The sequence below is a fragment of the Simochromis diagramma genome, unplaced genomic scaffold (assembly GCF_900408965.1).
Source record: "Simochromis diagramma unplaced genomic scaffold, fSimDia1.1 OVJJ01000197.1, whole genome shotgun sequence".
Classification (NCBI taxonomy): domain Eukaryota; kingdom Metazoa; phylum Chordata; class Actinopteri; order Cichliformes; family Cichlidae; genus Simochromis; species Simochromis diagramma.
In genome coordinates, this window is record NW_024386935.1 from 620,194 (window position 1) to 648,116 (window position 27,923).

The window sequence follows — 27,923 nt, forward strand, 5'->3', positions numbered from 1 at the left end:
ATTTTTGTTTCAATTTTGTTCTATCCAGAAATGTAGATTCTGTAACAGTAAGGTAAGAGTGCCAGCTCCTTGTGGGTTAATTAAGAAGCACTACTTCTTGTCAGAAGTTAGGTGATGTTAATATTAATTCTAGAAATGTTACAATGGGGGAAGTGATGACAATTAGTGTAGTTCACTATTGGACAATTCAGTTTAAAAAATGAGATGTAGTTAAACTTACCAAACAGGAACAGGAGACCTGAAGCTTTTCCAGGACTACTGGCTCTCCACCACCTGTTATTCAAACACAGGCTGTTAAAGTGCCTCTAAAAACAACAACCGACTGCCAACTACCACATTTTGAAAACAAGGGGCAGCATTTTCACAGTGACAATGTTGCTACTGCTATCCTGTTTTTACTTTTGATGTTGGTTTTTAGCCCTCAGTTAATCAAGAAACTTTGCGTTTTTCCAAGGTCAATACTGGACATACAAATATCTTTTAATATGTAGCCTGGTTTTGTACAACATGAAAGCACAGCCCTCCTGATATGGCACAACATCTCATTAACACACCTTGTTTCTCTGCATTATTTTGATAGCTTTAAGCTAATTTTGGATAATCCTGAACTACTATTAAACCACTATTCATGAAAAGTGTTCTCAGAAAACGTGTCAAGGAAAGAGCATTTCATTCCTTTGCAGTAATGCTGACATCACCACACTGAGAGCAACGGTGCCCAACACTGGGCCAGCCCAGAATCTATTTGACACCTCGGCTAAATTTGCAAACGTGGAGTGATTATTAAGACCCTCTAGTGAAAAAGAGAACATTGATGTTATCTCTGACCTTGATGATTACTTGTGCTTGTCCAGATAACCCTTCTCCCTCCATATCTGCTGCCTGTACTGTCAGAGTGTACTGTGGATATTTCTGTTGGAGGAGAAATATAATAAGTTCAGCTCATCAACAAGAAGGATAAAACATTCTATCATCAGTTTGTATCCAAAGGAGACTCTGATGAGATACTTCTCATTTTAAAGTTCAGTGGAATATGCTAACTAATTTCTGTTTACATAGAACTGACAGTGTCATGTGACAACATCCCAGCAGAACAAAGTTTTCAAGTTGATTATTAGCAACAGGAATATATGGAATCAAGCTTTTTTCTGAAACCAGAAAGAGCTGACAGACACTTTGGTACATTTTAATGTTGCAGATTCATCTAATGCTCTAATGCTGTCCACCTTATGAAGCTAACCACTAACTGTGTGGTAGCATAGGCAGAATGAGAGCCAGGGAGTTTATTTTCCAGTTGCACTCAGAAGAGACAGTTTTATTTCATTTTTGAACATATATCTTTGAGACAGCACCAGATCATATTTAACTTTGTCTACACTGACACACCTGTGTTAGCCTACTTGAATTAGTGGATATAAGTGGACAGATATCAGCTAAACAAGTAAAATGGAATGAAGTCGTGATATTTTCCTGCTTCTTTGATACAATTTGCTGTTTGTTAAAGCTGTTTTTAATTTGTAAAAAAGTGGTACAGGGGAAAAGAAAAGTTAAAACTGCCAACTTAATAGTTGTTCTTTTTTTTCTAAATCCCTTGTATGGCAGTCATAAGTGGGTCCCCTTATCCCGAGCTGGCCAGTGTGCTTACTGTCACTGAATGCGTTAGAAGGCTAACCTCTCTGTCTAGTCCAGTGCCAGCAACACTGATGGCTCCAGTAACTGAGTTGATTTCAAACATGTTGTCACTGGGCAGCTGCGGGTCCTGCCTCAGAATACGGTAACGGATATCTGAGTTGGCATTATCTGGTTCATCAGAATCTGTAGCCTCGACCTTAATCACTTCAGAACCTGGAGAGAAAGAATTCAGAAGTGGGAATTAAGAACAGTCATTCAGGCTTTGTTTATCTTTTATTTATAGTAGGGTTACAATGTACACATCCCACTTTACTGGAGCTAATTACAAATAAAGTACCTTGTAACTATTAGCAACCGATTCCTTTTTCTCCTGTAAAAGTGAAACAAGCACACATGACAAGCAAGCTTAAATTAAAAACACTATCAGTACCTTGTGCTGAGTTTTCAGCAACTTGTCCCTCAAAGGTGTTTTGAGAGAAGACAGGTTTGTTGTCATTCTGGTCGATGACTTTAACTGTAACACTCATGACCTCCTGGTGATCTCCACTTTCTGCCACGACATGCACTTGTAGCTGCCAATATACAATCACATTAAAATTATGTTGTTCAAAAAAGAATAAACAATGTACATTAATGCTTTTATTCAAAATAATAGGAACATTTTGGGGCTTTATTGGATAGAGAAAGTGTAGATAGACAGAGAGAAGGAAAGACATGCAGCAAAGGGCTGCGGGTCATACTCAAACCCACACCTGTTGCTGCTGCTGTGGTAAATAAAATAAAAAAATCTGTCAGCACAACTCTTTGGGCTTAAATTATTAGAAAGACTTCTGACAGCTCATTGCTCAGACTATGTTTTAATTATAAAACAAAAGGTTATAATCTATTTTCTTACAAAGAACTACCATAAATATCTTTGGTAGATAGTGAAACATCTACACTTTCCTGTTGTCTTTCTGTGACTTAATACTTTGATGCAGTATAAATGGGAGAGAAGCTATAAAACTTGTAAAACGTGTTCATCTGGACGTAACATTTAAGTGGAAGAAATATTGGCCATGAGTACCATCCAGAGAGAGTTGGGGAATGGCTGCAACCACAGCATTGTAAGATGTTGAAAGATGGTGGACAGGGAGGACGCTGGGTTGAGCAGGAGTCAAGGAGCCTGTTTATGTGAACCACCTCTGAACTGAAGAGGGGGCCCAAGGTTTACATCTCTCACTGCAAATCCATTTGTATTTTAATTTAGATTCAAATAGCATTTACATTCTGAAGCAGTAACCTTATTTTATTCTTATGTTAATACATCAATAGATTCAGTTACTTTTGCATAAAAACACTGCTTTCAAGTGGTCCAAGAGTACATTTCAGAGCTTGTACTTTTTCACTTTCACTTAAGTAAAGAGGTTGATTCAGTACTTTTACCTTTACTGGAGTATTTTTTAACACAAGAAAAATGTCACTTTACCTTATAATGGGCTACTTCCTCTCTGTCGACTGGCTGTGTGACATACAGACTGCCAGTGTCTCTATTCATGGTGAAAAGGGCAACAGGAGGCTGATCAGCTCCTGGACCAGTGATGCTGTAATGTAAATTCTGCTTTTGATGTTCATCAGACCGTATCTAAACAAAACACACCAGGATTAGGTTAAACCACTCTCACTGACTACAGTTATAATATTGCACAACAACTATTGTAAAGCAGTTGTGCAGAGGTCTTTAGCTGTACTTCTTTTTAAACATTTATTATTAGCCCATTATTAGTTTTAACAAATTTTACGTAATACACCATGGACATAAAAAAAATACATAATGATAAAACAGAAAACAAAACAAACCATAACAGAAGGTAAGGGCAGATATACAAATCAAGTTAGCACTTCAAGCCGTTAAGTCCACAGTGTATACGTTACAGTTCACCAAAAAGCTGTAGAATTTTGACCATATAGCCCAAAACAGTTTATTTCTTAATGCATAAGTTATTTCCTCCATAGATAGTATAGATGTCAGTCCATTAAACCACTGAGATAGTCCACATATTTTTTGATTTTTCCAACACATAGCAACACAGCGCTTGGCTTCCAAAAGTCGATCGTTAACAGAGCTCTATTGTTTGCAGCAAGTACAAAATTATTTGTGTATATATTTAAAATACATATGTTGGGACTGAGTGGAATCACATCACCAATGATTGGACAGATTTATTACCTTTTCCCAAAAAACTTTCACATGTGGACATTCCCATATACAGTGAAATAAAGAACTCCTATCCACTCCACACTTAATACAGGTGTCTGGGATGTTTGGGTTAAAATGATGCATTTTTGATGGAGTAATATATTGTCTTGTTAACCATTTATGTTGAAGTAGTTTAGATTAATTGTCTGACTCTGGGCCAAGAAGCATGATTTATACCAATCGTCATCTGATATATCCATTTGCAAATCATTCCTCCATGCCTCTAAAATAGACTGTGTTGATTCTTTGGAATTTTCCATAAATAATTTGTACAATGCAGAAACTCGGCCTCTCTCATTTAGATGATTTATAACTGTGCTCTCTAGAGAGGAGTAGGTGGGGATTTCAAAGCTGTTACCTTGTGTGGTTAAGATAACATTTCTTAATTGAAGAAATTTAAAAAGAAATGTTTGACAGGAATAGAAAATGTACTTCTAAGCGGTTCAAAAGCCATAAGAGTATTATTCCTAAACATATCAGACACTTTTCTTATACCTTGATCGAACCAAAGTTTAAAGCCTGCATCCGCCCTACCAGGAGGAAAGCTGTTATTTCCAAATATTGGAGTGAACCTAGAAAGTTGTGACGTTTCTCCCAAGCAGTTATGTGTTTCATACCAGATCATTACAGTGTTTTTTAAAAAAGGGGTTCTTAGTTTGCTTAAGTAGTGCTTTCCTGTTGGCTGAGTAAAGATATAAGTTAGGGGGAATTTTGATTTCTGTAGACTACATAGAAACTCACGCTGGAGTCTGCTCATTAGCAAAATAAAACATTGCCACTCTGATTTGAGCAGAAGTACCACTTTAAATTAGGAAGTTGTAAACCCCCTCTTTCATAAGGAAGGTATAGTAAGGAGATTCTGAGCCTTGGTCTTTTGCTATTTCAGATAAAGTTTCGGAATCGTTTTTGCAAATCTTAAAAGAAAGATTTTGGTCGAGAGAGAGATATTGATTGAAAAAGGTAAAGATATTTGGGCAAAATTTACATTTTTAGTATATTAATACGATCAATTAAAGATATAGGTAATTTCGTCCATCTATTTAGGAGTGTAGTAACTGACGTCGTTAAGGAATTATAATTGGATGCAAGAATATTTTCAATTGAGGGAATTAATTTCACACCTAGATAAGTAAACCCATGTTAAGATTGCAGAAAGGGAGGACTTTGCAGAAACTGGAGGATTTTGTCGTTCATTTTTATTGAAAAATAATATTTCAGACTTTTTATTTTGTAACCAGAAAATGTACTAAATGTATTAATAAGACTTAATATGGATGGTATTGATTTGTTTAAATTGGTGCAGAACAGGATCATATCATCTGCATATAGGGCAATACGGTGGTCAACATTGCCTACTTTAATTCCTGATATGTTTTTATGATTCCAAATTGCCATTGCAAGAGACACAATTGCCAAGGTGAACAAGAGAGGTGACAAAGGGCACCTTGTGTAGTACCGCGATAGAGTCTGAATGGTGTGGGAAAAGACCGTTAGTTAAAATCTCTGCTTGAGGATTGGAGTATATCAATTGAATCCATTTAAAAAATCTGTTTCCAATAACAAACTTTCTCAAAACTTCAAATAAAAATGGCCATTCAATCCTGTCAAAGGCTTTTTCATCATCCATTGAGATTAATGCATTGTCTCTGGTCTATTTTTTCTCATAAATGATCTTCATGACCCTCCGTATATTGTGAAACCTCTGCCTCCCCTGGATAAAGCCATTCTGGTCTGAGTGAATCATATTAGGCAAGAGTGTCTCTAGTCTCGTAGCTAATAATTTGCAGAGTATCTTTTAATCAACAGTGAAATTGGTCTATAAGAACTACAATTAATTGCTGGCTTTCAATAAAAGGTTTCAGTAAAAGTGTAATTGTTGCAATATTACATGGAGGGGGGGAGACCCAGATTCAAATGATTCCTGATACATATCCAATAAGGGCTGGATCAAACTGTCTTTAAATATGTTGTATATTTTTATTGGTATCAGTATTGGTATAATCAGGTCCAGTTTTACCCCCTTTCATGTTCCTTATAGCATTAGTAATTTCTTCTACTGTTATATTAAGCTCTAGTTCATCCATACCGTTCTAGGAAAATGCAGCTGATCTAAAAAAATCATTTTTTTATTAAAATGAATTTAAATGCTCAGTTTTGTATAGCTGTTTCTAAAAAGTGCAAAAAGAGTCATTAATATGTTTAGGATCAGCTGTGATCTGTCCTTCATCTGTAGTTACAGAATTTATTGTTCGTCTGAGCCTGTTAAATACGCCAAGCCAGTATTTTACTTGCTTTTTCATCCTGTTCATAATATGACTGTTTCAGTCTTATTAAACTGTTAGTAGCTTTATTTAATGACAAAATATTGAATTTAGCTCTGAGTTTAACTCTAGAATTGGAGCATTAGATTTGGATATAAATATCTCTTCCTCAATGTCTTTTGCCCTCTCAGGAAAGCCTCCCATTTTAAAGTAGCCGTGGTTTGAGTTGTATTATAAGCAAAGTAATAATCTATTTGCTTTCCAATGTGTTCCAAGAATTCTGGATCTTTCAACCAGAAAGATTGCAGTCGCCATCTAGTGGTAAATAATGGTAAGCTGGGTAAATATAGTTGAAATGAAACGGTGGAGTGATCTGATATGACAATACTATCACACCAGGATTTAGTTACCATGGATACCAAGGATGCAGAAAGTAAGAAATAGTCAATTCTGAAAAAGGTCCCATGAGTGCTAGAGTAGCAAGAGAAAGTAATCTTATCTGGGTGCATGTTTCTCCAAACATCAACTAAATTGAATTCAGTCATAAATTGTAGTATTTCCTTTCTAGACTGCTTATGAGCTGAATTGACTCCACTTGATTTATCAACACTTGAATAAAGTGTGCCATTAAAATCTCCCCCAATAATGATTTATCCTGGAAATAACAAAACAGATTTCTAAAAAAAGATGGGTTGTCATTATTGCATCCATATATATTAACCAAGTTCAATTTGTGTGAGGCTATTTCACATTGGACAATAAAATATCTGCCATAACAATCACTAATAATGTTAACAAGGTTAAATGGTACTGAGTTATGAATTAGTGTAATTACGCCTCTGGATTGAGAATTATATGAAGCATGAATAATGTGACTCGACAAATTAAAGCTGAAGTAATATTTTTACAAGCGACCCACCTAACTGCTGATGACACTATTAGAGTAAGGAGACAATGGCTGGATTCGATTCATAACTTGTTTCAGTTTAACCAGTTTATTCAACCTTCGAGTAAACCAATACAGAGACATCCTGTGCAGAAACAAAAGTCTGAAGTTAATTTCAGAATCAGATTCTCTTACTTCAATTAACTTAATAGGATAGGGTCCTCTGTTGTTCTCAGTGAAGAAAATAGCTGGAAAAACACGTGCAGTGTTTGGTTCCACGTTGCTGCTGCTGTCAGGAGCATTACTGCTGCCATCTGTCACCGTGAGGATGACTTTGGTTTGTCCAGTTAACCCTTCTCCTGCCATATCTGCTGCTTGTACTGTCAGAGTGTACTGTGGATATTTCTGGTAAGATACAGACATCAGCTCATCAACAGGAAGGAAGAAACACTGACATCGGTTTTACAGACTGTAACGCAGCCTTCAGACGGACTAAAGCTCTTCATCTATGAAGGCCGATTCTGCTGAAAAGCTGAAGTTTAACTTGTTTAATATTTTACTTATGACAAACATGATGCTTTTGAGAGGCGTGGCCAAACTTAATAAAATAAAGTATTCCTTGACCATTTGGAACGAGGCTGTTTGTTGTTGCTCTGCGAAGTCAGTCGCAAAGAGGTTTATGATGCTGCACCAAAAACAGATTGCTCTGATCTGCCATAGTTTGCATGGAAGACACAGATTTATCTGACAAATTATTTGCCAAGTAGGAATTGTGTGTCCAGAGGCATGACACAAACCAGAAATGTAGACTGATAAACTATAACTATACTTCAGAGGCTGTGTCAAATTTGAGTTTCATTATCAAAAAACAAAACATGTTTTTTTGCAGCACCCTTTTGTGACTGATTTCTAGCAGTGACAGGCAGACTGCTGATCCTGATTCATTATAAAATGTTTTTTCAGCCCTTAGGTGTAAAAGGACACTTGTGTTTTAAATGTTTAACAGGTCTTACCTCTCTGTCTAGTCCTCTACCAGTGACTCTGATGCTTCCAGTAATTGGGTTGATTTCAAACATGTTGTCAGTGGGCAGCGGTGGGTCCTGGTTCAGAATACGATAGTGGAGCTCTGAGTTGTCACTATTTGGCTCATCGTCGTCTTTGGCCTCAACCTTAACCACCTCAGTCCCTGGAGTGGAGGAAATAAAAAAGAAGTTCCTGAAGGTCTTCACACTGCTTCATTTACAAGATTTTCTGAATAAAATGGACGTAATGCAAAACGTCTGCTAATTTCCTTCCAACCCAATCCATTCTCTGGTGCTTTCGGTGTCATTTTGATTATCTTTAAGTCTCTGGTATCTTGAGATTCCTTAAATATAGTGGACGTGGAGAAAACTCCATCACGGATAACAATTATAAATAATAATGGATTGTATTTATATAGCGCTTTTCGGGGCACTCAAAGCACTTTACAATTCCACTATTCATTCACTCTCACACAGTTGTAGCCACAGCTGCCCTGGGGCAGACTGACAGAAGCGAGGCTGCCATATCGCACCATCAGCCCCTCTGGCTATCACCAGTAGATGGTAGGTGAAGTATCTTGCCCAAAGACACAACGACCGAGACTGTCCGAGCCGGGGCTCGAACCGGCAACCTTTCAGTTACAAGACAAACTGCCAACTCTTTGAGCCACGATCGTCCAAAAACAAAGAAAACTACCTAAGAAGTCCAGAGGCAATAAGGTTTCTATACATACCGATGGCCGTGGCCTCAGCAACATTTGCGTTGTACTCCACCGTAAAATAAGGTTTGTTGTCGTTCTGGTCGATCACATTGACTATAATCTCCATGGGATCCTCAGCTTGTCCTGCTCCGTCACTCACAGCATGTGCTTCAAACTACACAGACAGAAGATTTTAAGTTTAGATTCGCCCACACACACACTTTTCCAATGGGGATCAAAATGCAATAATCAGGTACGAAGTGAGGATGATTACCAGGTAAAGAGCTGTTTCCTCTCTGTCGAGTGGCTGTGTTACATACATATTGCCCGTCTCTCTGTCCATTGTGAAACGACCAACAGGAGGCAGATCAGCTCCAGGACCATTGATACTGTAAAACATCTTCCTTGTTCTGTCTTCACTAGAGCGGATCTGAACAAAAATACAACAGAACTGAGTCAAACCACTGACTCCAACAAAAGTTAGCGTTGAACAACAGCTACAGCAAAGAGATACCTGAGGTAGAAAACAGGTTCCAATTTTCTACATGCTGTTATTGGGATTGTAAGAAAAACAAGACAGTCCCCATAATCTTATAATTACAGTTGTGTATTTGGTTAAAATTTCCGATTGTTCAAATATGTTATTTTCTTTAGTTGTAAGATAATGTGTGCCCCAGTCTCAAATGAGGAGAATTATTCCTCTGTTACACCACAAGAGGGACCATCTCCTGAAATGAGCAGCTCTGGCTGCCAGGCCACTCACCATGAGGCAGTGTGCCTAACAAACACTGTGTGAGACTGTGTACAAACCTGTAACTATGTGCATATAGTTGCAGAATATACAGTAAAGGCAGACGCACAAAGCTAAACTGGTTTCTATTTCTTTTAATCTAAGTGTGCAACAGGATCATTCAATAAGGCATCTTGTGATCTCTGAATACGGAATTATTTTGATATCCAATCTTATTACTGAGTTTCGTTGTGGCACACGTGGGACAGTTTTCTCTCTCGCTGATCATCTAACTAATAATCAATGAAATCTGAATGCTGCTTTTTTTAACAACCAAACCTGACTGATGTATTACTGGAGACATGAGTAACTGCAGGTTAGTGGTTCTTTTTTTGTCAAAATCTGTTCTCTGTTGTTGTTGTTTTTTTTTTAAATATAATTTTGTTTTACATTTATATGGATGAATCTGAGACTGAATGGTTGTCTGTGTCTCTATGTGTTAGCCCTGCGACAGACTGGCGACCTGTCCAGGGTGCACCCCGCCTCTCGCCCTCTGACAGCTGGGAAAGGCTCCAGCGCCCCCCGCGACCCTGGAACGGATAAGCGGAAGCGAATGGATGGATGGATTTATATGGATGCTTCCTGTTTGTTTTTGTTTCCCGAGTCTTTAATTCAATAGTTTTTGGAACAAATAATCTGCCCATTGTGCACAGCCACGTTTTAACTGGTACAATCACACACAGACATTTTACAGTTGTTCTTTTCAAAACAGTATTTTAATGATTGCCAAACCGTTGCTTTCAAGTGGCATTTGAAAATGACAGCTACAGCAAATGTCAAAACGAGTATACCCACTGTAAAGAAAGCCAAATGGAAAAGATCCTGTGGCAAAAACAACAAATTGAAATACACTTTAGAATAAATGTTTTGCCACAAGATAATTGAGGTCCCCTTACCTGAGCTACTTTCAGGGGATAGGTTCCTCTCTTATTCTCAGTAACACTGAGTGGAGGAATAACCCAGTCTCTCTTCCTCCTCCTCAGCCCTTCACCTGGCTTGGGAAACTGCAGAACAGGCACCTGAGCATCAGCTGCATTCTGGGAAAACAAGCAGACATTTTATAGAAGAACACTTCCAGAAATGAATCAAGTGCAATGAGGAGGATGAGATACATTCGATGTACTAGGATTATGTTGACTGTCAAAGGTGGCTGTAACAACAAGAGTAGCTCTGTAACCCACTAACTAAATGTAACCGACCCTTACATGTGCAGCCACACAGTGTTAAAGAGAAACAGCTCTTTGTGTCCAGAGCCTTAGTTTTGTATTCAAAGTCATTAAAAAGGTACTTGAGGTTTCATGCTCTAAGTAAATAACAGTACGATGTAAGCGGGATATTTTCCTTAAAAAAAATTATTTCGAGAAGAAGAAAAAATTGGTTTTCTTTTGTCTCTTATCTGACTGCTGAGCCCACTTTAATATAGTGATGCTCACCATGCTCACACTGACAGGAATGGTCAGTTTTAGGCCTTGTGAGTCCCAGGAGTGGATGAAGAAGTCATGGTGTCCTTCATGAAGATAAACTGCTCTCTTTACCTGAAAGAAAACATTTTTTATAGATTTTTAAAGAAGCTAACATGTAAAAAACATTCAGAATTTGTCAAAGTAAAATTCAGTGATGTCCGTTAGCAGTCTATGATACAGTGTTCAGTTGTCGAAGAAACTTTTGCTCCTCTTTAAATATGTTGCAACATTTCAGCTTTCATGTCAGCAAAAGCTAAAATATCCTCAGAGCTAGAAACGCTCAGTTCTTTTCAGCAAAAAATCCCACAAACACTATTCATCTGAGATTGTCAGAGATATTTGTTGCAGTACATTCAAATGTTTACTACGTTCTGTTTACCCACAAAAACAGTACCAAGCAAGTCTTTGAATCTGCACTCACCATCAGTACACCGTCTGTCTTTACTACAAAACGTTTGTCAGAGGTGTCGAACAGAAATCTTGTGCGATCTGTGCAGTCAGTGAAGCCCACTGAGAACAGAGAGAGAATAGTTATTGTTTAATTACTGGAGTTCATGAAGAGAAAGAAAAATAAGTGGCACGTCTTAAATGCATAAGAACAAAGTAATAAAAACTGTTGTTAAATCAAATAGAAGTTAAGAAATATCCTATGCTTTGAAGCTCTATGAAGACTCATGTATCAAAGCTGCAGAAAAATTGGTATTAGTTGATATCATACCTGGTATTACTTCGGCTACTCTATAAGTATGTTAACTGGTCTAGTCTTATTACACCTCCTACATATCTGCAAGCTGCTTTGAAACCAACTTCAGCTTCAGGTGTGGTGAAATGTGCACATGTGATGTGAGATGTTTTGTCATCATTGTAGCTGTGCATGACAAACAAATATTTTGATTAATATACTTTTGGTATGGTGACGTAGTGGTTAATACTTTGGCTCACAGCAAGATGGTCTTGTGGTACAAACCCAGCAGCTCCAGGTGCAATAGTTTTCTCACTTGTGAAAAATGTGTTTGATTAAGAAATTTCATCCCTGAAATTCTCAGCTATTTGAAATGTGCTGTTTGCTTTTAACCTGTTGATGGCCTCTCAGAAACAAATCCCTACTAACTGCAACTTTAAACCACTACTAACCAATATACAACCATTTCTGTTATTACCTTTGCCCAGTACTGTGCCTCTTGTCAGGTAGTTTCTCGTCACACTGAAAGTGAGCTGATCTGACTGAAACCCAGGTACACATACTGGCTCCTCAGCAGTCACTAAATTTGGAGCCTAGGACAGAAGAAACAGCATTTTAATGGTTGCCACGAATGATTCAGATTCCTTTAAACAATTACTTGTGCATGCAGTTGTAGGTAGATCATCAGAGACATTACAGAGTTTTCAAAAGTATCACCAAGCAAGAAAAAAAAAAAACTTATCAGTGCGGTTACTTTCTGGTTCCCAGCAAAATAAGAAAAAAGTGTTTATAAGTAGGACTTCCCTGGTGTAGGCACAGGGCGCAGGATGTTTAGTAGCAACGTGTTTCAGTCAGCCGTGTGGTGTTGTGAGAATGAGGACCCAAAATGCAGGCATTGGCTGTGATGCAAGTGAGCTCTTTATTACACGAGGTGAAAAACAACAAAAGCGAGGATGACAAGGACAGAACTAAAACATAGCCTAAACTGGGGAAAAACTAGACAACACAAACACACAAACCTAAAACCATACAACCTCTGGACGAAGATCGGAAATGTCACAGAGAATGTTGGGCAGAGAGATGCAGAAATTTCACCAGGTTACACAGACCAGGTGACAAGGAACACAGGCAGGCACACACTATAAACAGGGGTGCACATAAGTGGTCCGCAGGTGCGCTGTCAAAATAAAAGAGGTGCACCAGATAAGAAGTTGAAACGCGTGTTTGCGTACATAAGATTTTCTGGAGGAGGACAGACATGTTTAGAACTCTTAAAGATGTCGAAGAACCGAGCTCCTTTAAGCAATTACTGTGGTGTTCCTCCACCTCCAAAGAAATGTCAGGAGTCCAAACCGCAAAAGAAGCACGTATTCCTAGAGAAGTGGTTGCAGAAGGTGAGCTGGCTTCAAACAAATGATGAGCGCACAGAATGTGCCGCATACTCCCATACAACTTATGTGCACCCCTGACTATAAATACAGACAAGGTAACGAGGGAATGACATAGCAGAGGGGAACACAGCTGCACCTAATTAGACAAGACAAGGAAGTAAAACAGAATAAACTAACATGAGACAGGACCTTTCAAAGTAAAACAGAAACTTCACAAACACAAGCTCAGGGACATGAACAGAGCAGAGGGGGAGGACTCAGGCAACCAAAATCAGAAACAACTAGAACATAAGATAATAATAATACCAAACACAAAACGACCCAGGACCATGACAAAATCAGTCTTATTTGTTATCTATCCCTTATATTTGTTATCGTCCACCTGGGTCTTACAGAGTTTCTGTCTGTTTGCTCAGACTTTTTATCTGATTTAGTGCTCAGCTCAGTAAAATAATTATTGTGGGTGATTTTAACACCCATGTAGATGCTAAAAATGACAGCCTCAACATGGCATTTAATCTGTTTTTAGACTCAATTGGCTTCTCTCAAAATGTAAAAGAACCCACCCACCACTTTAATCACACTCTAGATCTTGTTTTAACATATGGCATATTCCTGAACACTACTCCAACAGAGGTTGATTACCTTGTTAATAATTTTAACTCTTCTAAGTATGACTCTGGATACTGTAGCTCCTGTGAAAAATAAGGCCTCAAATCAGAAGTACTTGAATCCCTGGTATAACTCTCAAACACGTACAACTGATACTTTGATACTTATTTAGTCTTTTTGTCCAATTGATCGTTCAGTCAGGTTTCAGAGCTCATCACAGCACAGAAACAGCTTTAGTGAAGGTTACAAATGATCTTCTCTTGGCCTCTGACAGTGGACTCATTTCTGTGCTTGTCCTGCTAGACCTAAGTGCAGCGTTCCATACTGTTGACCATAATATCCTATTAGAGCGATTAGAACATGCTGTAGGTATTACAGGTACTGTGCTGCAGTGGTTTGTATCACATCTATCTAATAGACTCCAATTTGTGCATGTAAATGGAGAGTCCTCTTCACACACTGAGGTTAATTATGGAGTTACACAGGGTTCAGCGCTAGGACCAATTCTGTTTACATTACACATGTTTCCCTTAGGCAGTATCATCGAAGACATCGAAGCATACATTTTCACTGCTATGCAGATGACACTCTGTCTATATCGGATCTATATCTGATATTCTGTCCTGTTACCTAACCAACCAAAATTTCAAATTCAATTTGGAAATCGTGGATTCTTTGGGTTAAAAATGTGACAGAGTGCACTGCTTGTCGTGCAGTTGAACCCCATCTTACACTTGAACTCAACTGTAACACACCTCCACAGTGATTTTTCAGAGAATGCTTTACGTATTTCAGCAAGACTATGCCAAATCTTTTTCTGCATGCAATCCAACAGCATGGTTTCATAAGAGCAAGAAGTGTCTGCAGGCTAGACCTTTCAGTCACTTGAATTCAAGAAAAATTCAATTCAGCAGAACTGGAAATGAAATGAGAAACATAGCAAAGGACATTACAAACTATTAAGAATCTAAAATCTTTATCAGTACCGTATAGAAAAAATAAAGGCTTCTGAAACTGTAGCAACTGGTCCCATTAAACATAGAAAAGACTGTTGTTAGAAGAGGTGATGCAGCAGAGTTGTGCTGTCACTGTCATCTATAAACAAAAACTCAATTTTATCCTCAATTTTTAAAAATAGTAAAAGAAATAGTAAAAAAATGTCTTGTAGAACATTTGAACTAATATTCAGTATTAAAATGATTTTGAAAATGCAAAATATGTAATATGATTTAATATATAAATATGTAAGATATATAATTCTTACCTGAAAAACTGTTAAAATGCACCAAATTACAAACCAAATGCTCTCCATGTCTTTCTCTCAGTGAAGGCAGAGCACAATAACCAATGATCTTGTTTCCTGAGGGTAGTTACAGCAACTGAACATTCACGTAGACGAGTCTACTTTCAGCGCATGACGTCAGCTTGTAGAAGCTCTGGCTCTGTTTTCCTGATATGGTCATGCACACTAAACACACCTGAGCAGACAGATTCCAGTAGTTTCTGTATTTATGAACATGTAACAGACATACAACATACACTCTGCAGCATAGAGAAAGTTCAGCTTCAAAAAATAAACTATTAAGAGTAAGTCATGTAACTTCTGTTTGGTCTGTTTGGAATACCATCTGAACAGAATCAGAATTGCAACAGTTTTGTTCTTCAGCATGACCCCAAACACACTGCCAGTGCAGTAAACTCATACCTGGATATCAAATACACAATGGAATACTATCAGTCATGAACTGGCCTGCCCACAGGCTGGAGTTCGACATTATTGAAACATTTTGGAGTCGTCTTGACAGAGAATGTAACAAAAAGCAGACAACATCCAGATAAGAGCTCTGGAATGTCCTGAAGACCTATCCTGAAAAATATTTAGAGAAATTACAAGAAAGCCTGCCTAAGTGAGTTTAGGATGTGGTGAAGAATAAAAGTGGTCGTTCCAAATACTGACTTTTATGCTCATTTGAACTGTACATAGTGTTTTCATCTAATATACTGTATTTTCATGTGTTTGTTTATTATGATAGGATTCCCTATCATAATAAAACAATTAGAAATTACCCAAGATTTCTGCACAGCACTGTAAAACAGGAACTTTCTTTTAGTGTACACTTTAGTGTACACAATTCTTCACATTACACAAGTCATATAAATGAAATCTAATGAGCTTCTGTGGAAATCCAAGCACTATAATAGGAAATCTGACTTAAATTGCTTAAATGTGACAAGCTGGTTTGTGTTTTCCAAACTGCTGATATGTTGTAAATTTTCATGTACAAATATATCTACGGTTTACAGAGAATGGTCCAGAAATGAAAAATATAAGTGAAATCAATGTGACTGCTTTGTTCAAAAATGTTTTTTTGAGAACAGAGATCAGTAAAGAATTGCTGGACTGGTTTTATCTGATAGAAAGTCAACAGTAGAAAAGTATATGAAATGTGGCAGAAGATTTTTGCTATGTGACATAGAAGGTCATTATTGCTTTGCAAAGGCAAAGCATGAAAACTGAAAGATGGACTTTTTTTCAATTTTTGAATTCAATTGCAAGTCCGTTAGAGACTGTTAGCTGTTAGCTGTCCAAATACTAAATCCCAGGTAAAAATCTACACACAGACAAATATATATAACACCCAGCACGCCCCTGCGGGCGGTTTATCCTTCAAGCTTGGGTCCTCTACCAGAGGCCTGGGAGCTTGAGGGTCCTGCGCAGTATCTTAGCTGTTCCCAGGACTGCGCTCTTCTGGACAGAGATCTCCGATGTTATTCCCGGGATCTGCTGGAGCCACTCGCCTAGCTTGGGAGTCACTGCACCTAGTGCTCCGATTACCACGGGGACCACCATTACCTTCACCCTCCACATCCTCTCGAGCTCTTCTCTGAGCCCTTGGTATTTCTCCAGCTTCTCGTGTTCCTTCTTCCTGATGTTGCTGTCATTCGGAACCGCTACATCGATCACTACGGCCGTCTTCTTCTGTTTGTCTACCACCACTATGTCCGGTTGGTTAGCCACCACCATTTTGTCCGTCTGTATCTGGAAGTCCCACAGGATCTTAGCTCGGTCATTCTCCACCACCCTTGGGGGCATCTCCCATTTTGACCTCGGGACTTCCAGGTTTTTTTTTTTTTTTTTTTGCCTGTCCCGTTTGGCTCTTTTGCCATCAGAATTGTTGTCTAAAGGCAAAGAAAGATGCCCAACGGATTTACTTTACCAAATTGACCATCCCAGCCTTGCCGTAATGGTCCATTTGATTCACCTTTTATTGTTTATTTTATTTTCACTTGCTGAATGCGGGACAGACTTGACTGGGGGAAAGAAGGGGAGAAAGAAAGAGGGAAAGAGAAACAGCTGAAAAGAGGGACGGAGGAGAAGGGCAAAAAACAAAAACCAACAGAATGAGCAGAAAAAAAAAAAAGAGAAAAAAAAATGCATATATCAATCACCTGGATCACCTGCTGAGAAAGAAAAAAGAAAACAAGCAGAAGAGAACAAGAGTAATAGAATAAACAGCATCACAATGATATATGGGAATATGACAGTAAATACTAAATATTAAACATTATTGTGCAGCACATAAGATCAACAGAACACAGTGTGCTTTGAGGTAGGAGCCAAAAAGGGTGTAGTTTGTGGGTGCGATCACCCGTGTGTACACCTGTGAGCATGGACGCGCTTGTTTTTTTAAAAGGTTCCTTCATGTAATGATCTGCTAGAGGGTGTGGGGGGGCCACAGCCCCGTCCTCCAGGGCATGAAGCAGGTATGGAGGAGATCAAAACTCCAGACATCCAGAGGCCCCCAGAACACAAGAGACCAAGGAAGACTAACAGAGGGGCAGCCGCACCACTGTCCCAGAAAGAGCTGAGGAGAGTCCCAGATGAGGGCTCACTCAGCAGCCGCGGAGCAGAAGCCAGGGGGGGTTGCAGTGACGCGCCCGTGAGCTCCGCCGGCAGCCAGCTGTGCCTGAGTGACCGAGCCCCAGGCCGAGAGGCCGGGGGCACCCCACCTCCGAAGTGGCCCGAGCGAGCCCCAGGCTCCAGGCCCCGATAAGCGGCCGCCAAGGAGTGAGCCGGTGTGTACCTGGACGCCCATCCCCGGACACAAAGAACCACCAACGCACCGACACCTGAGGGAGTCCACCACTGGCAGGGGAAGTGGTGGTGGGGGGAGATAGGCCTCCAAACCTTGGAGGGCCTGAGATGTCCCCAGAGAGGTGGCGTCTGATACCCAACCTGACATATAGACACAGACATACAGGCACACACAGACACAAACATCCATTCCCACCCTCATGCTCTCATATGCACTTACTCCACACTCAACCAACGTGGAGACAGACATAAAGAGACGCTGTACACACGATCACACTCCCCAAGCGTACTCTACAAACCGGGTCTAGGTACCCTTGCCCCTGGAGGGGGAACTGCACCCAGACCCAGGTGGTGTTACCCTTTTCCCTGCGGTGGGGGGAGGCAGACCGCCCCGACTCCGCAGCAGCAGGGAGGCCCCACACTCCAGACCGCAGTCGGACGGCCAACTCCTCCTCCTAGCCCCCCCCGCTCCAGCAGGTCGCAGAGAACGGGGGTGAGAGAAGACTCCAAACCTCCCTCCACCCGCTCATTGTAGTGTTGATGCATGTGTGTTCTAAGGTGCATTTAAAACACAGGAGGGCATGGAGCTACCTGCCAGAGAGCAGCAGGTAAGCGCATGGTCCCTCCTGCTAGCCCTCAATGTCTACGTGTATTTAACCTTGAGAGGTGGGCAACGACGCCAGGGGTGGGGTGTACACCCTGATGGTACTTTGGATTCCGTGTATCGGGGACTTCCAGGTTATACTCGGCACAGATGTTCCTGTACACTATGCCGGCCACTTGGTTATGGCGTTCCATGTATGCCTTGCCTGCTAGCATCTTGCACCCTGCTGTTATGTGCTGGATTGTCTCTGGGGCATCTTTACACAGTCTGCACCGGGGGTCTTGCCTGGTGTGATAGACCCCAGCCTCTATGGATCTTGTACTCAGAGCTTGTTCTTGTGCTGCCATGATTAGTGCCTCTGTGCTGTCTTTCAGTCCAGCTTTGTCCAGCCACTGGTAGGATTTCTGGATATCAGCCACCTCCTCTATCTGCCGGTGGTACATACCGTGCAGGGGCCTGTCCTTCCATGATGGTTCCTCACCTTCCTCCTCTTTCTTGGGTTTCTGCTGCCTGAGGTATTCACTGAGCACTCGGTCAGTTGGGGCCATCTTCCCAATGTATTCTTGGATGTTCGTTGTCTCATCCTGGACTGTGGTGCTGGCACTCACCAGTCCCCGACCCCCTTCCTTCCGCTTAGCGTACAGCCTCAGGGTGCTGGACTTGGGGTGAAACCCTCCATGCATGGTAAGGAGCTTTCTTGTCTTTATGTCAGTGGCTTCTATCTCCTCCTTTGGCCAGCCTATTACCCCAGCAGGGTACCTGATCACGGGCAGGGCGTAGGTGTTGATGGACCGGATCTTGTTCTTACCATTCAGCTGACTCCTCAGGACTTGCCTGACCCTCTGCAGGTACTTGGTGGTTGCAGCTTTTCTAGCGGCCTCTTCATGGTTCCCATTCACCTGCGGGATCCCCAGGTACTTGTAACTGTCCTCTATGTCTGCAATGTTGCCTTCTGGGTAGTTCAATCCCCTCAGTTCTGACTACCTTCCCTCTCTTTGTTACCATCCGACTACACTTCTCCAGTCCGAACGACATTCCAATGTCATTGCTGTATAGCCTGGTAGTGTGGATCAGTGAATCGATGTCTCGTTCACTCTTGGCATATATGTATATATATATATATATATATATATATATATATATATATTAGGGGTGCAACAATACACAAAATTCGGTTCGGTTCGATACTTTGGTGTCACGGTTCGATATTTTACGATACAAAAAAATGTTCATGCCTTTTTAATTTGTCATTTATAAAAATTATAAATATATATTATAACTCAAAAGTAGTTTTTAAATTTAATGTTACTGAAACAACAAAATAATAATAATAAAAATCTATCTGATGGAGAAATCACTCATCTTTGGAAAAGAGAGTTTATTACAGAGAAATGGCTCTTTCCAAAATAAAAGCTATACAGGGAGTGCAGAATTATTAGGCAAATGAGTATTTTGTCCACATCATCCTCTTCATGCATGTTGTCTTACTCCAAGCTGTAGAGGCTCTAAAGCCTACTACCAATTAAGCATATTAGGTGATGTGCATCTCTGTAATGAGAAGGGGTGTGGTCTAATGACATCAACACCCTATATCAGGTGTGCATAATTATTAGGCAACGTCCTTTCCTTTGGCAAAATGGGTCAAAAGAAGGACTTGACAGGCTCAGAAAAGTCAAAAATAGTGAGATATCTTGCAGAGGGATGCAGCAGTCTCACAATTGCAAAGCTTCTGAAGCGTGATCATCGAACAATCAAGCGTTTCATTCAAAATAGTCAACAGGGTCGCAAGAAGCGTGTGGAAAAACCAAGGCACAAAATAACTGCCCATGAACTGAGAAAAGTCAAGCGTGCAGCTGCCAAGATGCCACTTGCCACCAGTTTGGCCATATTTCAGAGCTGCAACATCACTGGAGTGCCCAAAAGCACAAGGCGTGCAATACTCAGAGACATGGCCAAGGTAAGAGAGGCTGAAAGACGACCACCACTGAACAGGACACACAAGCTGAAACGTCAAGACTGGGCCAAGAAATATCTCAAGACTGGTTTTTCTAAGGTTTTATGGACTGATGAAATGAGAGTGAGTCTTGATGGGCCAGATGGATGGGCCCGTGGCTGGATTGGTAAAGGGCAGAGAGCTCCAGTCCGACTCAGACGCCAGCAAGGTGGAGGTGGAGTACTGGTTTGGGCTGGTATCATCAAAGATGAGCTTGTGGGGCCTTTTCGGGTTGAGGATGGAGTCAAGCTCAACTCCCAGTCCTACTGCCAGTTTCTGGAAGACACCTTCTTCAAGCAGTGGTACAGGAAGAAGTCTGCATCCTTCAAGAAAAAACATGATTTTCATGCAGGACAATGCTCCATCACACGCGTCCAAGTACTCCACAGCGTGGCTGGCAAGAAAGGGTATAAAAGAAGAAAAACTAATGACATGGCCTCCTTGTTCACCTGATCTGAACCCCATTGAGAACCTGTGGTCCATCATCAAATGTGAGATTTACAAGGAGGGAAAACAGTACACCTCTCTGAACAGTGTCTGGGAGGCTGTGGTTGCTGCTGCACGCAATGTTGATGGTGAACAGATCAAAACACTGACAGAATCCATGGATGGCAGGCTTTTTAGTGTCCTTGCAAAGAAAGGTGGCTATATTGGTCGCTGATTTGTTTTTGTTTTGTTTTTGAATGTCAGAAATGTATATTTGTGAATGTGGAGATGTTATATTGGTGTCACTGGTAAAAATAAATAATTGATATGGGTATATATTTGTTTTTTGTTAAGTTGCCTAATAATTCTGCACAGTAATAGTCACCTGCACACACAGATATCCCCCTAAAATAGCTAAAACTAAAAACAAACTAAAAACTACTTCCAAAAACATTCAGCTTTGATATTAATGAGTTTTTTTGGGTTCATTGAGAACATGGTTGTTGTTCAATAATAAAATTATTCCTCAAAAATACAACTTGCCTAATAATTCTGCACTCCCTGTACTATACGCTTCTTCTGGGCTATATTCTCAGCAGCATATTAAACATATCAGGTCCCCATAAGGAGAATCATGTGCTAACGGCTGTCTAAATGACTCGGGTAAAGTTTGTAGCATGCTTGCTTGTTGTTTTTGTCTGCTTCCATATGTCTTTGCACTAGGATGATGTCGGCGTAAATGTGCAGTCATATTTGTTGTGTTCCCACTAGTGCTGTCAGCGTTAATCTCGTTAAAATGACGTTAACGCCATAACGTGGCAAATCTCCGTTAACGAGTTACCGCGGATCGCTCCGTGCGTGGGGCTGGACGGCATCAACACGTTAACGAGCTAACTGTGCTAACGCACTAGTTCCCACTGATATAATTGAGCATTGCGTGGCACATCCGACATACTGTTTTACCTTTGTCCATCAGGGTCATACTTCACATGAAAACCAAAAGAGTTCCAGATGGAAGCCCCTGTCAGGCATCATAGCAGCTAAGATGAACAGGCACATGGCTCAATACATGAGTGGGGCACAGAAAGGGATGGGCAAGAATACCAGAAGAGTAAAACACCAACTACTGGTCGACAGAGCAGTCGCCCGAGACTGCAAGACTAGGCTGACCAACCTGTGCACTGCCTGGATTGATTACAAGAAGCCTACGATGCTATGCCCCACACCTGGATCCTGGAATGCCTAGGCCTATACAAGATCAACAGGACCCTAAGAGCCTTCATCAGGAACTCAATGGGGATGTGGCATATAGAGGCCAACTTCAAGCCCATAAGTCACCATCAAGTGTGGGATCTACCAAGGAGATGCTCTGTCCCCACTGCTGTTCTGCATAGGCCTGAACCCCCTCAGTGAGATAATTGACAAGACTGGCTACGGATACCGACTACGGAACGGAGCAGTTGTCAGCCACCTCCTGTACATGGATGACATAAAGCTATATGCCAAGAGTAAATGAGACATCGATTCACTGATCCACACTACCAGGCTATACAGCAATGACATCGGATTGTCGTTCTGACTGGAGAAGTGTAGTCGGATGATAACAAAGAGAGGGAAGGTAGTCAAAACTGAGGGGATTGAACTACCAGAGGGCAACATTGCAGACATAGAGGACAGGTACAAGTACCTGAGGATCCCACAGGCAAATGGGAACCATGAAGAGGCTGCCAGGAAAGCTGCAACCACCAAGTACCTGCAGAGCCGCTTAAAGAAATACCAGAGATCAGGTGAGTCCTGAGGAGTCAGCTGAACGGTAAAAACAAGATCCAGGCCATCAAAACCTACACCTTGCCTGTGATCAGGTACCCTGCTTGGATAATAAGTGGATAATAATATATATATATATATATATATATATATATATATATATATATATATATATATAAAGTAATCTTTATTATGTTTTTTTTCTAAGATTATTTGAAGTGAATTTGGTAAAACTTTAATGGGTTCTTCAACCCAGCATCGCCTTTTCACACAAGCGCAGTCAACATGAACTCATAATCATAAACATTTGCAGCTTTCCACTGAAAGCCTACAAGTTGGGGCATCTCAACAAATCAGAGATAAGGTGATATTAAGTTTTGAGTTGGACAGGCCCAGTCAAGACTTATTTGTATTGGAATGTGTGTTATTCTGTGGGTTTACCTGACACGGGGTGAAAGCTGCTGATAAAGCAAAGCTCATTTTGGATCGAAAAGCGTAGTAAGCAGTGTGCGAGGCAGCAAGCATTGTAACAGCTCCTCCATTACAGGAATAACTATTAAAATGATTTTACATCCTAGAATAAAGATAAAATTCTGCTTGTTAGCCTTAAATTAACATTCAATTAAGTACAGTATTTTCAAAGTACTGCTTTGTCTGGGTTTTTTGTGTTTGCTTTGATTTTGCTCTTCTTTACAGTCCATCCCAAAACAGCTGGATGGGATTTAGATCTGGAGACTGTGCTGCCCACTCCATGTTTTCAAGCCTACTCACTGACAGCTTGACTTTTTTTTCAATTTCTCTGTAGGAAAGACCAACATTTTTAAGTGTTATGATGGTCTGTCTCTCTTCCATTGCCTTTTTCTTGACATTTTTGTGGCATTACACTACTTTCTACAGTACAATATTGTTCAACTGATGCTCACAATAGTATGATACAATAGGGGTTTCATTTCATACAGAGGAGGTTGTAAGTAATCTAGAAAACTTGGAACACCTGTAGGAATTAGTAGCACCAGCTTCCAACCTCCGTTGCTGCAGAACAGCTTTAAATTGTTAACCCATTTCATGTTTCCTGAAAAAGGCCTTTTTGTATAATTCTGAAATGTATATTATTTTTAAGTTTTGGGAATTCTTACCTTTTTTTTAACCTCCGTGAAGTATTTCGCCACTTCTCTTTGTACAATTTCAGTCTTGAATGACTTGAATTGCAATAAATAAATGGAAAAATTGGGGTGTTCTAAAACTTTTGTCCAGTAGTGTAGCTGAAGGAGCACAAAAAAATATGCAGCATACATACATACATTTGGACATGAAAAGCAACAGAAAACTACAGATAATATTTGAAGGAATAGTGAAATTGGGGTAAACATGGCGTCAACATGTTAGCGCCGTGCAGCCCCTCACACGGAGCACTAATATATATATATATATATATATATATATATATATATATATATATATATACTTGCTCTTGTTCTATACTTGCAATACTCTGTTTATATCTTATTTGCTAAGTGAAATGAACCTTAATATTAATCTTTAACTCAGTGTGTAATGAGTTAAAGATTCCTCTAAGATCTGCACATCTAGTGTGGGTGTACAAATGGCACATAATAGATCTTTTCTTTCTTTCTTTTTTTTTTAAACGTACTAGTTGCTCAACTTTTCCCACCAGCCACTTGTTTACTTCATCTTCACTTTCCTTGCAGGGAATGCCACAGAGAGTTAACTTGTCTTATCGTGTTTTTTTGGAGACTGTACTTTCAGTTTTATGACCTTTATGGAAGCCTGATCATACAGTCTATAACAGATAAATGAATGATAAAAAAAACACTGCATTCTTCTCTTTTAATCAAATCTTTTCATCTGCACTTTTATAATGTTGGATTTCCTTCTGATCAAATGTTCAGCAAGCATACAAATTGCTATCTAAGTGTGTTTCTCATGAAAGTTATGTCTACGTTATATTAAAATGTTTAGAATCTGTTTATTGATCAAAAATAGTCCCATTAGAATTGTTTGTTCCTTTCCTTATAAGGTCTTGTTGTTACTCCACTACTCTGCTGTGTCGAAGTATTCTGAAATGAAAAGCAATTACACTATAAAAACTGTGGCTATAGCTATATTATGAAGTGCAGCCAGAGTTTAGTCAATCTCAAATATATGAATAAACAAATAGCTGCAAATGGGCTTCACCCTACTTCTTTTTAAAGAAGAACAAAACAAAGAGAGTAACGACTCCTGGTTTCAGAATATTGCAAACAATCTTCTTTGCATATATTTTATGTGGAAATCAATGTTTTTATTACATGAATTTGTTAGACTCCAGTGTGTTTCGGTGAGCGAACAAAAACTTTCCCTTTTACCGTTTTTTTCCACAGCAACTTTTCCCACCAGCAGTTTGTTTACATTATTTTTACTTTTGCTTGCAGGGAATGCTGCAGAGAGTTAACTTGTCTGATCTTGTTTGTTTGCAACTGAGCTTTCAGTTTTGTGACCTTTGTCGATACTTGTTCATATAGTTTGATAAAAGACGCTGTATTCTTTTCGTTTTGTCGCAGCTTATCTTTTATGCAGGTTATAGCTTATGTTAATATGCATATCTTCAGACTGCAATTGAATATCTTTTTTAAAGTAAACTGTGTACTTTAAGATTTGATGGATTTATTTATAGCTCAATTAACTTGAGCAAGGAAAAATACACATAATGTATAGGAGCTAAAAGATTTTTTCTCACGTGTCATCTCTGGGTGGTGGTCGTTTTGCAAAACAGAGATTGTAAACGCATGTGAGCCAAATCTTTATAATTTTTTTTCTTTATAAATCTCTTTTAATTTAAAAAACTATTTGATAATTAAAAAAAACATTCCATGCTGTAGTCTATTCTAGTAAAAACGAATAGATTTAATTGATAGAAAAAGCAGAATAGTCCACCTTTAGTCTCGGTGTACTTTGCTGTGTGTCACTGTAATGAGACATTAAAATAAATTTTCATCATCTGGACAGCCACAGCCTGGTAAACCTGTATGGCAGAGTTTTTTCATTACAATAGACAGTGTGTATTTATATTTGTGATCATTGTGAACAATAAAAATCATGTAATAAATTATTTTTCCTTATTGTGTTGGATTTACAGTTACGTTAATTAAGTGCAATTTACTTTACTAACTCTGTGAATTATGAAGCACAGCATACAAAAACAATGGAGAAGCCTACCTATGGTAAGGTCCAGCCTGTTAAGACTGCCTTCACAAATCTAAAATATGAGCTGAAAGGTTTGCAGAAATCAAATCCAAGGCATCAATCCATCCATCTTCTTCCGCTTTATCCGGGGCCGGGTCACGGGGGCAGCAGCCTAAGCAGAGAAGCCCAGACCTCCCTCTCCCCAGCTACCTCCTCCAGCTTGTCTGGGGGAACATCCAGGTGTTCCCAGGCAAGGCGAGAGATATAATCTCTCCAGCGTGTCCTGGGTCTGCCACGGGGCCTCCTCCCGGAGGGACATGCCCAGCGTGTAAAACCTGAAGATAGTCAGATTAACAGAAACGGTATTTTGTCTCTATCTGCCATTCTGCAATTCATCTCATGTAAACAGTAACGTGGCGCACAGCATGACGTGAAAAAAGGTACATACCTTAACGAAACGCCGTTTATATGTGGACGAAACAGCTGCGTTTTCAAAAATACCCGTGTAGGTGCAGACATAGCGTAAAAGAGTTAGTGGTTTATTTCCTTACTACCTGTAATTTATTGCAGATTACTTGTATTTGCTTAATTGTTTACTAAATGTTTGAGGTGTGAAATAAACCGCAATGGAGCAAAATATTGGTGTGTGTGGTTGGAGGATGTGTGCGTGGGGGGGGGGGGGGACATTTTTCTTGTCAAACAAAGGGGGACCTAGCAAAAAACGTTTGGGAACCACTGGATTAGCAGGTGCACTCTCCTTTCCGGCACCCTGGCATAGACTTTCCCAGGGAGGCTGAGGAGTGTGATCCCCCTGTGGTTGGAACTCACCCTGGCTCCAGGGCGGGGCCCCGGTATCCATCGAGGGAACAGGGTAAACTGTTCCCTCGATGTTTTTCTCATAAGGGTCTTCTGAACTGCTCTTTGTCTGGTCCCTCACCCAGGACCCTACCAGGGGGCAAAAGCCCCCAGACAACATAGCTCCTGGGATCCCTGGGACACACAGACCCCTCCACCACGATAAGGTAGCAATTCACAGAGAGGCAAATCCAAGCCATCATGTCCTAATGTCCATCCATTCATTTTCTTATCCAGGGTCGGGTCGCGGGGGCAGCAGCCCAGACCTCCCTCTCCCCAGCTACCTCCTCCAGCTTGTCTGGGGGAACATCCAGGTGTTCCCAGGCTGGCTCCAAAGCCAACCATTACAACCTCTACAGACTCCTTTGCTAAAAACCCATATTTAAGATATTGAAATATTTTAAAGATGTCATTATTGTTTTTATCAGTCTCAAATATTTGACTATACCCATTCAAAAGCCAATCGGTTTAATCAACTTCTTTTTAAAGACACCAATATTGTTTCAGAGTATGCCAGACAATCTGCCTTGCATATGTTTTATGAGGAAATCAAATGATTCCTTACATAAATTAGTGCTGTCAGCATTAATCTCGGTAAAATTACGTTAACGCCATAACCACATTAATGCGGTAAATCTCCGTTAGCGAGCTAACGCTGATCACCCCGTGTGGGCTGCATGGCGTTGTTGCGAAATCAGTTTTACCCCTGTTCTCTTATTCGTCGAGGCATCCAGAGACGGCACCGGAACTCAGTAGTTATTCCACAAAACATTTATTCATCTTTATTTAAGCATGCACTTCTAGAAGGGAAGATGAGGCCGGTGTGTCCCTCTGCAAAATCTTCACCCCTTTATTAGTTACAGCCAGCTTTATAGAGGCGTCCCCATCATAAAACCCCCCCACAGTGTGCTGCAAACTCTGTGTCTGTGTCTATGTCAGTGCTCGTGAGTGACTGTGTACGCATACCTGTGTGTATGTGTGTGCACGTGAGTGAGTGTGCGTGACAGTTAAAACACTGTGGGTGCAGGTGACTCCCTAGAGGTCATAAAAACCCATCTCCCTTCCAGACCACAGTTATCCAGTTACAAATGTTGAGACCTTTCACAGTTCAACTGGGGGAAGGGTCTCCTACAAGTTCATGACACAGTCAGGGCTTTATTACATCGAGGGCAGTGTCAGTGTCTCTACAATAATTCTACAGTCTATGTTAACACATTTCTAAACTCTAAATCAGCTAAACATTCCTACAGCGTCAACATGTTAGCGCCGTGCAGCCCCTCACACGGGCACTAATATATATATATACAGGGAGTGCAGAAT

General features: G+C 40.2%; 2 protein-coding genes across 7 annotated transcripts in view; one reads left to right on the forward strand and one right to left on the reverse strand.

Moving 5' to 3' along the window:
* Positions 1-27,923, forward strand: part of LOC120736835 (cadherin-1-like) — a 271,472-nt gene that overhangs the window by 84,103 nt on the left and 159,446 nt on the right. The window lies entirely within an intron of this gene.
* LOC120736832 (B-cadherin-like) overlaps positions 1-27,923 on the reverse strand; it is a 66,590-nt gene that overhangs the window by 36,985 nt on the left and 1,682 nt on the right. For 2 of the 6 annotated variants that reach the window (XM_040037164.1, XM_040037158.1), the window contains exons 1-8: positions 14,944-15,072; positions 12,155-12,269; positions 11,416-11,504; positions 10,965-11,066; positions 10,428-10,568; positions 9,016-9,171; positions 8,775-8,916; positions 8,032-8,204 (exon numbers count right to left, since the gene is read on the reverse strand). In XM_040037164.1, the coding sequence (XP_039893098.1) occupies positions 8,032-8,204; positions 8,775-8,916; positions 9,016-9,171; positions 10,428-10,568; positions 10,965-11,066; positions 11,416-11,504; positions 12,155-12,269; positions 14,944-14,991 (966 nt within the window). In that variant the 5' untranslated portion in view covers positions 14,992-15,072. Of the gene's footprint in view, positions 1-8,031; positions 8,205-8,774; positions 8,917-9,015; positions 9,172-10,427; positions 10,569-10,964; positions 11,067-11,415; positions 11,505-12,154; positions 12,270-14,943; positions 15,073-23,136; positions 23,140-27,923 lie in introns of those variants that run through there. The other 4 variants (XM_040037159.1, XM_040037163.1, XM_040037162.1 and 1 more) reach the window with 4 other exon arrangements.